The sequence below is a fragment of the Scardinius erythrophthalmus genome (assembly GCF_964197995.2).
Source record: "Scardinius erythrophthalmus genome assembly, contig: HAP1_SCAFFOLD_182, whole genome shotgun sequence".
Taxonomy (NCBI): Eukaryota; Metazoa; Chordata; class Actinopteri; order Cypriniformes; family Leuciscidae; genus Scardinius; species Scardinius erythrophthalmus.
The window spans coordinates 1-14,355 of record NW_028296429.1 but is presented as its reverse complement, the minus strand read 5'-3'; the positions used below and the strand labels follow the sequence as shown (position 1 = coordinate 14,355).

At 35.2% G+C, this 14,355-nt stretch overlaps 1 protein-coding gene across 1 annotated transcript; it reads left to right on the top strand.

The window, feature by feature from the left end:
- Nucleotides 1-916: 916 nt before the first annotated feature.
- On the top strand, nucleotides 917-10,393 carry LOC308686346 (CD48 antigen-like). Its single transcript, XM_081394750.1, has 5 exons — nucleotides 917-1,022; nucleotides 5,105-5,422; nucleotides 9,271-9,330; nucleotides 9,513-9,773; nucleotides 9,902-10,393. Exons 1-5 carry the CDS (start codon nucleotides 974-976, stop codon nucleotides 10,039-10,041), a joined length of 828 nt encoding a protein of 275 aa, XP_081250876.1. The 5' UTR covers nucleotides 917-973; the 3' UTR covers nucleotides 10,042-10,393.
- Nucleotides 10,394-14,355: the final 3,962 nt, after the last annotated feature.

Genomic DNA, 14,355 nt, shown 5'->3' with positions numbered 1-14,355 from the left:
TTGGTGACATCGAGATGATATATAATCTTTCTGTCTCCAAAAAATCATCAATTGCCTCCTGTGAAATGTCTCCTACTGTGACAGCTGCTGTTACCGAATGTTGACTGAGTGAGTGGAGGGGGCGTGGTTAGCCATTGGTCAATTAGCATACATGCGCAGGGAAAAATAAATGTAGATATGTGGAAATACAGAAATAAATAAATGTAGAAATGTGGAAATACAGAAATAAATAAATGTAGAAATGTGGAAATACAGAAATAAATAAATGTAGGAATAAATAAATGTATAAATAAATACATATATATAAATAAATAAATACATAAATATATAAATAAATGTATAAATACATAAATAAATACATATAGAAATGCATAAATAAATAAATAAATACATGTAAAAATACAGAAATAGCCATTTATATTACCAAAATGTATTTATTTTACTATTATTTCTGCATTTATTTATTTATTTCTACTTTTATTTATTTATTTATTTATTTTTCGTTCTGTCATTTTTAGTCCTTCATAGTAACCAGCTGCAAATTGAGCCCGCTGGCTGGATGACACACTTTCAGACTCAGACAGCCCATAACAAACTGGCTGCGTGTTTTCTTTTCAGCTTTTCTGAGCTGGCAGTCACATAACTAAATGCAAAAAAAAAGCTTAAAAAGTGAAAATTCTACAGAGAAAATGCAGTTTTCTAGTTCTAAAATATTAGCTCCAATATATTAGTTATAAACGACAAAAATGGAAAATTAATTTGTCTAATATGAGGGTACCCTGTAGACTCTGCATGTGTTTTACTTTCAGGTGACTTTTGTAAATAGTCATGATTTCAAATAAATAAGTTGGTGAAAGTGATTTCATATTCACTTCCTGATGAAACTGAGAAGATGTCACATGATCATACACTGCTCGAGTGAGCTCAGATGCAGCATCAAGAGAAGCCACTAACTTACAATCGATCCTGGTAAATGTTCATCAGGATGTGGATTTTCATTGTGTTTTTCATCAGTGTCAAAGGTAAGATTTCTAATACCTTTTAATATGTAGATTTTTTGTTTAGTTCTTTGTGCTCTCTGGTTGCTCTCTTGCTGAAACACATTCTTGGTAGACTTTGCACTTTTTTTTTTTAACCTTTTTGAACTTTTCTATTCTTGAAATTTGATATTACTGCTAATATTTTTGGATCCTTTATGACCTTTATGTTTTTTCTTTCACTTTTGGGCATGTGAAATATCCACAATGAAAAAGTATCATGTTTAATAAAACTTGCTGTTCACATCAAAATGAACAATCACTGTCGAACAGTTTCATAGATCTCGAAAAGCTCCCTTAATCATGAAGGTTAGTGTGTGTTACAATCAGTCCCGGTACAATCAGTACCTTTGATGCACAAACTGTATAGGAAATATTATAAGGGTATGTTTAGGCTTCTCTTTTTCAGATAATTGTATTTTTCAATTGTAGTTTGAATAAATGGCGGAAGTTTGAAGTCTTTGTGGAAAAATTAGTAGGTTGACCTCCTCCATGAAAATGAACGTGGAAAAAAATTGTTTGCGTCACGTTAACGTAAGGTCCATGATCTGAGTAATGGCAGCAAAATGAACATTTCCTTTGTGGTTCTGAGAAAGTCTCACCTACACTGAAAAGAATCAAGGAAGTGGAATCACCTTCAAGACAGAAGTAGACCAAACAATCAGTAAAACACTGCAAACTGTTAACCTTTAAATGGCACATATAATGTGCATGTACATCTATTCAGTCTCTCTCTCTCTCTCTCTCTGTGTGTCTGTGTGTGTGTGTGTGTGTGTGTGTGTGTGTGTGTGTGTGTGTGTGTGTGTGTTTGGATATTGCATCGAGGGTTTGGTCATGTACTTTAAAGTTACTTTTAGGTATATTTTATCCTGCTTTTACAGTTTTGCCCCCTAGCAAGAGGTGATAATATATTTTTTATTGGCGGATACGGTCTTAGAAATTTGACTTGTATTGGTAAGGATACATGTCAAAATCTATGTTTATTATATATATCTATTATAGTTTATGACAGCTAGTGATGTTCCTCATTTGTAAGCCACTTTGGATAAAAGTGTAATTGTTTAAATGTAATGTATTAATATATCAAAGCTGAGAATGCAATCTTGAGCGAGGGGAACTTGTTAACCCTCTGGGCTTCTTCATAATTGGGTCACACTTAGCTTCCTCCCGCCCGAAAACGGGCGAAGCCTTAAAATTGTACTTAACTTTGTCCTAGGATAACCAATCAAATATTGTTTTGTTCTATAATGTTTTCTGATTATTATATAGAATTTTTAGAATTTTTTATGATACTTTGCATTAATTATGTAATTTTAATGAGCTATTTTTTCCATTAGAATTAATATATATTTTTTTATTTTTTTTATTTTATTTTATTTTTCAATAAATGCAACATTTCACATCAAATTAGAGTGCAGGCCTAAAAAAAAAAATATTTCAAGTGAGAAGAGCGCCACCTAGTGGCTTCAAAATTTATTAATTTGTGTCATGTCCTATAACCGCCCATAGGCGGCCTATAGCTTTTTTATTTATTTATTTGATTTATTCCCATTCGGAAAGAAAACAATTTATTACTAATCAACCACTGAATGGAACAACACAAATTATATATCATTTTAAAGCTTAGAATCTCAGCTTTCTAATGCATCTAATTAAATGTATTAATTCCTAACGAGTGCTGAGTAATCCCTCTAAAACCAAGTGTACCGCCAGCAGGCGCCACCTAGCTGCGAAAATATTTATTACCATATTTTTCAAAAATCTTGCCTTGATAAACACAAAGTTGATGTCATTTGAAAGCTTAGAGTCTGAACTTTACAGTGAATGTATCCACTTTGAAAAACTCTTAAGTATTGCTGAGTTATTTGCTGATACATAGAATTTCTCTTTTTTTCATAATCTATAAAATAATGTACTGCAATGTGTCAAAAACATCATACAGCTCATGAAACATTCTCAGATAATTGAAAATGGCACTTCATTTTTTACAGCATATTATTACAATTAAAATGAGCCCAAAATTAACATAATCTATTGCTTTTATGACAAGATATTCTTCATGGAGAAAAAATTGCCCATGAGGGGGTGTGAAAGACTGTACAAAAAGGCTATCTCTTTTCAAAATGCTGTAATTTTTGATTCCTTTATCCAAAAATTATTATTTTTTTATCCAGATGCAGCTAACATGTAGGGGGACTTCACTAAAAAAGAATTTTCCTCCTACCTTATTTCCTTCCTGAGTTATTCCATGACAAATATGAAAGATATGCAAAATCATAATAAAAATTATATATATATATTGTCTTTTATCCTCCGTTTCTTGGCGGGACAATGTCCAAATGTAATGTAATTTATATTTTCAAAAAATTTAAAAAGAGTTCTTTCAAACGATACCTACCTTTTGACTCTCCTTGCTATAGTTTTGGAGTTATTATGATTATATCATTTTTATATAGTTTGGGGCAAAATTTGCTGTTTCAGTCTTACCAGTTCATTTCTCTGTGTGTGTGTGTGTGTTTGTGTGTGTGGGTGTGTGTGTGTGGGGGGGAGGGTGTCTTTTTTGCACTCTTGATGTTCTAGAGTGTCACCCCTTCATTGCTGTACACTTTTTTTCAGCACAGTGGCTGATCTGTAGCTTGTACCACCAAAAGTTTCTCTGAGTTTTCCTATTTTTTCGCATTTCCCATTCATTTCCTATGTCGCCCGTTTTCGGGCGGGAGGAAGCTAAGTGTGACTTTTTTTTTTACGACCCTTTAACATATCAGAATCATCTCCTTGATTTTTTTGTGTGTTCATATAGGTAATAAAAGAAAAGTCACCAAGTTTCACCCCCATCCGATGAAGCAAAAAAATTAAACAATTCGAAACGTTCAAGTTTTCGCCCGTTTTCGGGCGAAGAAGCCCAGAGGGTTAAATAAGATTATCATGTATAAACGACAACTTGAGAAAAGGTGAGAATTTGTGGTTTTCACACACTGATACAAATAAAATGAAAGCATTAAAGGACAAATAAACAGATGTATCCTCCATACATAAACAGTTTCAGATACTCACTGTAAAAAAAATCACGATGTTTTTATTTAATAAATCCTGTCAGCTGTGGTTGCCAGATTAATTCTGAAAATAATACAGTAAAAATGTAAACATTTTCAGACAGTCCATACATTTTACAGTATAAAACTGTAATTTACAGACAAGAAATTTGTAATTTAAACCGGCAAAACCAACAACGCACACTGCTACTAAAATCTATTACCTTTAACATACTGACAACCTAATTATGGTAAAAGAGGAAGCATCATGAAGAATCATGTAGAAGTAGCATTTCCACAAGCTGAATTACAGTAGTACTGTAGAAGGTGCACAGAGTCATTAACGCAAACACAAAACACCATGGAAACACACAACACTAAAATAATGCAATAAACATTCATTAAACAACAGAAGATGTAACATAGACTTCTAAAAGCATAATGTCTAGAAACTGTACATTTATGAACACATGAAATGTCTGGTTAGATCTTTTTTCCACTGTATATACGGGAACTTCCTCTTAGCTTATTAACAGTTTTTTTTTTTTTCATAATGTTTTTACAATATTTACAGTTAGAATTACACACATTTTTTTAAATTACTTGCCATTTCAACTGGGAATATCTGCATCTGCAGCAGAAATGTGTTAGAAGTGATGTAGGGTTGTAGCCCCTATTATAATTGTAGTTATATTATTCCTCCCCAATGGGAGTCTATGGCAGCCCTATCAACGGAACATAGGAAAATGATTAAATTTGGCACACTTGTAGTGATGGTCATGAATAGTAATCTGACCAATTTTGGAGTCTCTAGGACCAACTCTATAGCGCCACCACCAGTTCAAAAATCACTTTTCTAAAGGTTTGAACCCTTTGTTCCAGACAATTTTATTTTAGTTAACCCGATTCTTCATGCTAATTATTTAAAAATTATAATTGTATTCGTCTTGCTTTCTGAAGAATAAGAAACAAATTATTACAAACCCAATCCAACAGCATATAACCCATATTTAATGCATTTTCATATTGTTTCAGGTCTCGTGAATGGTGAGGATAAGGTCAAGACAGTGATCAAGGGAGACGTTCTGACTCTACATGCAGAAGATCGACCGAAGAAAGACACTGAGACAGTGTGGTTTTTTAACAGAGGCAATTTTACCACTCGTATAGCACAGATGAATAAGGGAACTGTTACATATTTTGAACAGGGAATTTCTGGCAGATTGCATCTAGATCAAGAGAATGGATCACTGACCATTTGGGATATCAGTGCCAGTGATTCTGGATTTTATAGAGTATCTCTCACCATGAAGTTATATATCTCTGAGACGAAGTACAAAGTTAATGTGTATGGTAAGTTGCAGCTGCTGCTGCACATTAATTATACATTACTTTATTATCATTTGTTGTAGATAAAAGAAGTCACTTGAGAGTTAGTTCACCTAAAAATTAACATATCATTAATTACTCACCCTCATGTCGTTCCAAACCCGTCAGACTTTCATTCATCTTCGCAACACAAATAAAGATGTTTTTGATGAAATCTGAGAACTTTCTGTCCCTCCATTGACAGGTACGCAACTACCACCTTGATGCTCAAAGTTTATAAAGAGATTGTAAAACTAATCCATATGAATTGAGCGGTTTAGTCCAAATTATATGAAGAGACTCGATCACTTTATATATGATGAACATATGTATTCACATAAACATTTTTCAACTCACACATCAGTTATGACAAACAGAATCTCAAGCATGTTCGCTTGACGTGCAAGAACCAATGTTACGCAGCATGTTTGATCTTCCTCAAGAACCAATGAGGTTCATTCTCGTGTTTACGCAGAACATTTCAGCTTCAGCAAGAACCAATGAGTTAATTCTCGTTTTACGTATAGGCAGGCCGGTGGCCTGTCTCTCCCAAATTTTAAGTTCTATGAGTGGGCCTTTACACTTAGACCTCTCCTATCCTGGTTTCAGTCTGATGCTCAAGTGTCTTGGCGAACTTTGGAGGAATGGATGATAGCTCCATACTCTTTTACTAACATTCTGCATGCTAAAATCTCACCCCATCTGTGCCGTTTGAGATTTGGTCCTATGATTTCATATTTGTTATTGGTATATGGAGGAGGGTGGAGAAATTAGCTGGTTGCTCTTCTGTTTGGGACTCACACTTTCCAATATTTAACAATGAGAGATTGTTGATTGGCGGTTGTCTTATTCGATTTCCTGATTGGGAAAAAAAAACCGTTTGTACACTTGGTGATATTTATGGGGAGGAGGGGGGGTTACTCATTTTTCAGAACATTTGTATTAAGCATGGTATACCACGTACCTCCTTTTTCTTTCATTTGCAGTAGAGATCGGCTTTAAAAAGCAATGGTGCCCCTTTACAGGCCCCTCTCACACCACACCCACTTCGAAAGTTGTTTCACTCTGTTGGGAGTACAAGGGGTTTTGTGTCGAGACTCTACTGGTTCTTGCTGAGGTATGATTATAGACCGCTGGCGTTGGACACGGTGTGGAGGAGAGATGTTCCAGATTTGGCACCCACATTTGATTGGGATAAAGTGTGGATCAGTATGGGTTTAGCGTCCAGGAACCCCGATCATCAGCAAATACATTATAATTATGTACATAGGGTTTATTTAACTTCATATGATGAAGCTTCATATGATGAAGGTTATCGACGATCCTACGTGTACTTTATGTTCTTCCAAAGTGATTGGCAGTTACTTTCACATGTTCTGGGAATGTACCCCAGTGGCCGACTTTTGGAAGATGATTGCCTTTAACCTCTCTAGGTTGTTTAAGATTAGATTGCCCTGTACGCCTGCTACACTCATTTTGAATGATTTTTCAAGGTTGGGTTTGACACTGGATAAGAGAAGAGCATTGCTGGCTGGACTTACGGCTGCAAAAAAACTAATTGCCACACGTTAGAAACCTCCACATTCACTCTCTTTTCGAGTTTGGATTTTAACATATATGGATATTGTTTACTGGTCGACAGCTAGAGTCCACGGTGCAAAAGAGTCAGCAATAGAGGCTTGGCATTCACTGCTAACCACTCTTCGTGGGCTTCAGATTAAATTTGTAACTGAGATTTGGAGATCTGGATCCAGGGGGTGGGTGGGTTATACCTGGGGTTTTATTTTTCATTTTAATTTTAATTTTTCTTCATTTGTTTTTGTCCTCTTTTTTTATTTTATTTTTATATTATGTTAATCATATGCTTCATTATATATACTTATGTATAGGTATGTATGTGAATATATATATATATATATATATACACTCACCTAAAGGATTATTAGGAATACCTGTTCAATTTCTCATTAATGCAATTATCTAATCAACCAATCACATGGCAGTTGCTTCAATGCATTTAGGGGTGTGGTCCTGGTCAAGACAATCTCCTGAACTCCAAACTGAATGTCAGAATGGGAAAGAAAGGTGATTTAAGCAATTTTGAGCATGGCATGGTTGTTGGTGCCAGACGGGCCGGTCTGAGTATTTCACAATCTGCTCAGTTACTGGGATTTTCACGCACAACCATTTCTAGGGTTTACAAAGAATGGTGTGAAAAGGGAAAAACATCCAGTATGCGGCAGTCCTGTGGGCGAAAATGCCTTGTTGATGCTAGAGGTCAGAGGAGAATGGGCCGACTGATTCAAGCTGATAGAAGAGCAACTTTGACTGAAATAACCACTCGTTACAACCGAGGTGTGCAGCAAAGCATTTGTGAAGCCACAACACGCACAACCTTGAGGCGGATGGGCTACAACAGCAGAAGACCCCACCGGGTACCACTCATCTCCACTACAAATAGGAAAAAGAGGCTACAATTTGCACAAGCTCACCAAAATTGGACAGTTGAAGACTGGAAAAATGCTGTCTGGTCTGATGAGTCTCGATTTCTGTTGAGACATTCAGATGGTAGAGTCAGAATTTGGCGTAAACAGAATGAGAACATGGATCCATCATGCCTTGTTACCACTGTGCAGGCTGGTGGTGGTGGTGTAACGGTGTGGGGGATGTTTTCTTGGCACACTTTAGGCCCCTTAGTGCCATTTGGGCATCGTTTAAATGCCACGGCCTACCTGAGCATTGTTTCTGACCATGTCCATCCCTTTATGACCACCATGTACCCATCCTCTGATGGCTACTTCCAGCAGGATAATGCACCATGTCACAAAGCTCGAATCATTTCAAATTGGTTTCTTGAACATGACAATGAGTTCACTGTACTAAAATGGCCCCCACAGTCACCAGATCTCAACCCAATAGAGCATCTTTGGGATGTGGTGGAACGGGAGCTTCGTGCTCTGGATGTGCATCCCACAAATCTCCATCAACTGCAAGATGCTATCCTATCAATATGGGCCAACATTTCTAAAGAATGCTTTCAGCACCTTGTTGAATCAATGCCGGGTAGAATTAAGGCAGTTCTGAAGGCGAAAGGGGGTCAAACACAGTATTAGTATGGTGTTCCTAATAATCCTTTAGGTGAGTGTATGTTACCGGCAAAGTGTGTAATCCGGCATTCTATAGAATGCCTAGGTAATGTATAGAATTAGGTAATGTATTTTTGCCAAAAACCATCAGGCATTCTATACATTGCCTAGGCATTCTATACAATACCGGGATTTCACACTTTGCCGGTAACATATATATATATATTTATACTCTATTGTTGTGGCTTGTATATACCTGTATGTATTGTCTTTCTAAAAGAAAAAATAAATAAAAATTTGATCACAAAAAATTCTCGTGTTACGCAACACCTTTGAGCTTCAGCAAGAACCAATGAGGTTCATTCTTGTGTTACGCAGCACGTTTGAGCTGTCAAGTAGGTTCGGTTGAGCTTCTGTTTATGTTCACTGATCAATGTTTATAAGTGAATAAAAGCCTAAATTAAATCTGTTCATCATTTAAAGCGATTGTGTCTCTTCAGAAATTTTGGACTAACCGCTCAATTGATATGGATTAGTTTTATCTCTTTACGAACTTTTTGAAGCGTCAAAGTGGTAGTTGCATAGCTGTCAATGGAGGGACAAAAATGGAACGACATGAGGGTGAGTAATTACGGTAATGACAGGATTTTCATTTTTGGCTGAACTACCCCTTTAATGAACCAATCTCATATGGTTTCTGCAAAATGGGTTTATTAAAAGATGCACATGTTTCCTCTTGTCCTAAAGAACATGTCTCTGCTCCTGCTATTGAGTGCAGCTCAATGGTTATTGTCAACCAATCTTCAGGTGAGTCTTTTAAATCAGTTCATTCAGTTACCATCTTAGTTATCTTGTCCTGACCTCTTTGCTAATCATTGCTGGGCGAAAGGGGCAGGGATTTGTTTAGATGTCATTAAAGACATACTGACAGAATAAAGACCTCCTGAACTTTAACACTGAAATGTAACCTATACAAATCAATCTACCAGGTACTTTAAAGCAGCCTCGAGCATCAGAGGAAATATGCTCTGCGCTCTGCTCTGTGAGAAATGATCAAGACGTGTCCATCTCATGGTATAAAGGGAGTGAAATGATGAACCAGACCAGCAATCCTGATCTCAGCATCATCCTCAGTTTACCATTAGAGCTTAATTGTAATGATTCAGAGATCTACAGCTGCATGACTGCAAATCCAGTGAGCAACAAGAGTGTCCATCTTCACATGAAAGAGATCTGCCAACGACATGAAGGTGTGGAAACTCATTTACCACAAAACTCTCTTCCTGCCACAGAGACCTCTGTGCAGTTTCTGTTTTTCCACAAACAAAGACATATGTTGAGACAAAAGATGTTTATGAATAAGTCTCTTCTCTTTCAGATTGTCTGGATCATTGTTGCGGCACTAAGGCTCTGATTCGACTGGTTCTGTCTGGTCTGGTGGGAATTGCCACTGTTTACTTTCTGGTTGATTATTTGAGGATCTGCTCAGTTCAGAGAAGAGCTGCTTCTTCTGTGTAATGATACTTTCATAAGAATTTGGTGGGTGTGAATTAGACATAGACTGTAAATAGGTGTGAACTCAAAGAGTTGAGGTGTAAAAAGCACCTTATTTATTCCTCAGCTGATACTTTGGATGGTATCTGCTAAAATGGTAAGTGTGACCAGTAGGCGATATGCTTTGCAAGTAGGTTACATAAAATGCACACAAACCTTTATGTACATAGTACTAACCTAAATATATTTGTGTATTTAATTACATTCATTTGTATGTTTGACTGTTTTAATCATTAATAATGTATTGAAGTTTTGGTTAAAACTTTAATAGCCTACGGCTACTTTTGTCCAGTGTTTTGGAATAAAAGCTCTATTTAAAACAGAATTAGCAGATCCTGGCTTTTTAATCAAGAACAATTGATCTACACGCAAAAAAATATATGTATTTTACCATCGTCAATTTCATTAATTCAAAGTCGATTAAAGTTTCCTCAGTTTCATTATTCATATATAAAATAGTCAATAACGCTGCTTTAACAATGAATCAAAGACCACGCGACATCTGTTACTTTTCTCATCAGTAATCCGTATGAACCAATCGCTGTGGTTTATGATTACTAGATGAGGCACTTTTAAAAACGTATTACATATAGGAATACTTAGCAAATTTTCATGTTTTTGACATATTTAAATCTGTACAATGAGTAGATTTGAAAGATTATACTCGTTCCCATACAAACATCCTCAGTGAACACAAAACCAAGCTGATATTTGAACGAGGCTCAGTTGAGAATCGGTTCTCCGGTCCATTGAGCGCCGCCTGGTGAAATAACGATGTAACGGAATAACCGGACTTTTGATCGATAGGAAGGGCGGGTTTCAGGACAGCGTCTTTGATGACGTGTTGGCGTGAAGATGGCGGAAGTTCATTCCTGATCTGAGCCGCCGGAGTCGCTTGGTACGGATTCTGGAATAAACTATTTCAGGACGGATCGGTTCGGCTTCACGTCTCACATCTGACCCAGAGACAGATTCGGGTAAGAAACGGTCATCTGATCGAGGCTGTGTCGTAGTTTACCGTCTGTGGATGTGCTTATCTGTGTACATTGCGTTACAGTGACACTGAGTCGTGTTGACAGGTTAACTAATCACTTTGACTATTCCAATCTCATATAAATAGCTCGTGTTAGACAATGAGAGTCAGAGGGAATCAACAACGTGCCTGGATATGTGTCTGTGGGTTTGTAGTTTATAGTCATGATCGGGTCATGTATGATGAACACATGTGGCATGTTTAATACCCTCATGTCAGATGTTCGGCTTCGAGTTTGTTGTTGGTTTTGGTTTCAGCTGATTTGATGATTTAAATATTCCCCAGCTAAACAGGTTTGACCTGAAGCTGCTCACCTGTCCTCCATTATTATTAGCAGCAAAATACCGCGGTATATCCCTAGTTACTATCGTTTTTTTTATTTGTGATTAGCCAGCACTGTCATCCAAAACAGAATGGTAATACTATGGTACTTTGATATATTCCATGGCATGGTATTAATATGACCATAGTAATTACGTCAAAGTGCTTCCTAGATTAGGAGTTTTCAATCTTTTATATTCCATTGACCCCAAAAACATATTTTCTGTGTATAAAAACAATAACACAGTGAAAAATGCACATTATCAATATATAAAATATTTTTTTTTTATTATATTACATTATTTAACTTTTTTTACTTGTAGATGTAAGTTAGATGTGTTTTTTATTCAAATAAAATGTTTTATTGTATTACTAAGCCTATTTAAATCAAAAATGTATTTATTTTAATCAATTTATTTAGTTGGTTACTTTTTCACTTTAAATACTTTTTATTTATTAATTATTTTTATTTATTACTTTTATTTATTTTTCAAATTTATTTTTACACCGCTTTTCCTATTTGTATTTATTTTAATCAAGTTTAATTTATTTTAATGTTTCTTTATTAATTTAAGTTAGATGTATTTTATTAATTTATTTATTTTTCATCAAATTATTTGAATAAAATGTATTTATTTACTTTAACTTAAATTTACGCTGCCTTTGTTATTTTTATTTATTTATTCTAATCTAATGTATAATTCAATAATGTTATTTAAATAATTAAATAATAATTAGTTAATGCATTATAACTAACATGAACTAACAATAAGCAATAGTCTCACAGCATTTATTAACCCTTGTTAGTGTTTTTGTATGTTAATGAATTTTAATATTCATTAATGTTAACAGATAAAACTGTTAATCATACAAATGTGGTAGTAAAATGTTGAGATTAACATTAACTAAGATTAATAAATGCTGTAGAAGTGTTGTTCATTGTTAACGAATACAGTTTTTTTTCTTCATTTATTAATACAGCACAAACACAACAAGAGTTGGCCAATGTGCTTTACAGAGTAAAAGTCTAGTTAACTGAAGTCAACAATTGAATCCTTATTGTAAAGTGTTACTGGAAAATTAGGCTTTATTACCTGATAATTAATACATCAAACAATCGACAGATTATTGTTTACCAAAATAATCATTAGTTGCAAACCCAGATTTGATTATAAAATGCAGTCACAGCCATGTGGTAAATTAAAGTGCCGTGATATCAGCATCTGACAGTGTGTTTTTGGCTTAAAAACTGCATTGCTATGCGGTTGCTAGGGTGTTCTGCATGGTTGCTAGGTGGCAGATCTCTGATACACGATATCTCTCGGGTTCTTCTGTGTGCTTTTTTTTTTTGTCCTCCCTCCCCCTCCTCCCACTGACAGGTAGCCCCGCCCCCAAACTCACGCTATTGGTCGAGTCAGAAGTTGACATGTCGAGTCACTCAAAGCGTCACAGAGTGTTTGACTCTTCAGGTAGTCAAACCTACAAATGATTAACATCTAGTGACAGAACATTACAGACAGTGTTGGTGTTGAGAAGACAACACGCTTCACCTTTAAGAGGAAATATCAGCTTTGGTTTTCAGTGCAGATTCTCACTATAAAGGATCATATGTCAGTCGTAATCTCTAACCTGGAGATTTACAAACGTGTGTGTTTCCTCTGGGTTCGGCCCGTCTGCTGTTATTGAGGCTCGACACACGATCAGTGATGAATAATTAACCCAGAGATCAGCTGGAGTGAAAGTTTATTCAGATCTTGTGTGAGACACACGTGAGCGTCTCGGTTTGATCTCGGATGAAGCTCTGTGATGTAACCGGAGGAGAAGCGGCGCCTGTAATCTGGGATCTCTTTACAACACAGAAAGAAAACTATCAACACTTTCATTGCTAGTGTATGAAAGCGCAATCTAATGTTTTCCACTTCTCCAAAGATATTGCAGTGATTGTGGATTTTGTTTCATCATTGTGGAATATGGTGAGCTTGATTTGTTTCAGTTCCTTTGTCATGCTTGGATATTATATATTTTCCTTGGAAAAAATTACATAATTTTTTTTTTACCGTCATCCAATCCGACCTAGTTTACTTACTCTTTTTTTTTTTTACTAACTTTTTTTTTTTTTACTTGATTTTTACTGTTTTTACTTCTTGTATTAAACATTTGATTCTATCTGGTGATAATAATGATGGTTCTTCTAAATAATTAAGCCTTTTTAAATAACTGCTGAATAAGTCTACTGAAAATTCTCAAAAGTCTGGCATATCTTTAATATATTTTATATAATAAATGTGAGTCTGTTTTTTTAAAAAAAGAAAGAAACTAATAATTGTATTCATCAATGATGCATTAAATTGTGACGGTAACGATATTTATAACTTAAATGCTGTTCTTTTGAACTATCTATTCATTAAAGAATCATGAAAACAAATGTTTCCACTAAAATATAATCAGCACAGCTATTTTTATCATTGATAATAATCATAAATGTTTCTTGAGCATCAAATCATCATATTAGGATGATTTCTGAAGGATCATGTGACACTGAAGACTGGAGTAATGATGCTGGAAATTCAGCTTTGATCACAGGAATAAATGACATTTTTAAATATATTCACATAGAAAACAGCTATTTTACATTGCAATAATATTTCACAATTTTTACTGTATTTTTGATTTAAAAAAATGCAGGCTTGTGAGCGGAAGAGACTTTATCTTCACATCATCTTCCAAAAAATGAAGAGATGTTAAAGTGTCTTTGAAGTTATATTTTACTTTGCATGACGATACAGTTTGCTTTCTCATGTCACCAGCTTTATATATGCAACTTTGCTGCATAACGAATGCATAAAAGTGACAAATTAATGCAAATAGATTGTAACAATCATGACATTAAACATTTGGATCGGACTTGCATAAAAAAATTGTCA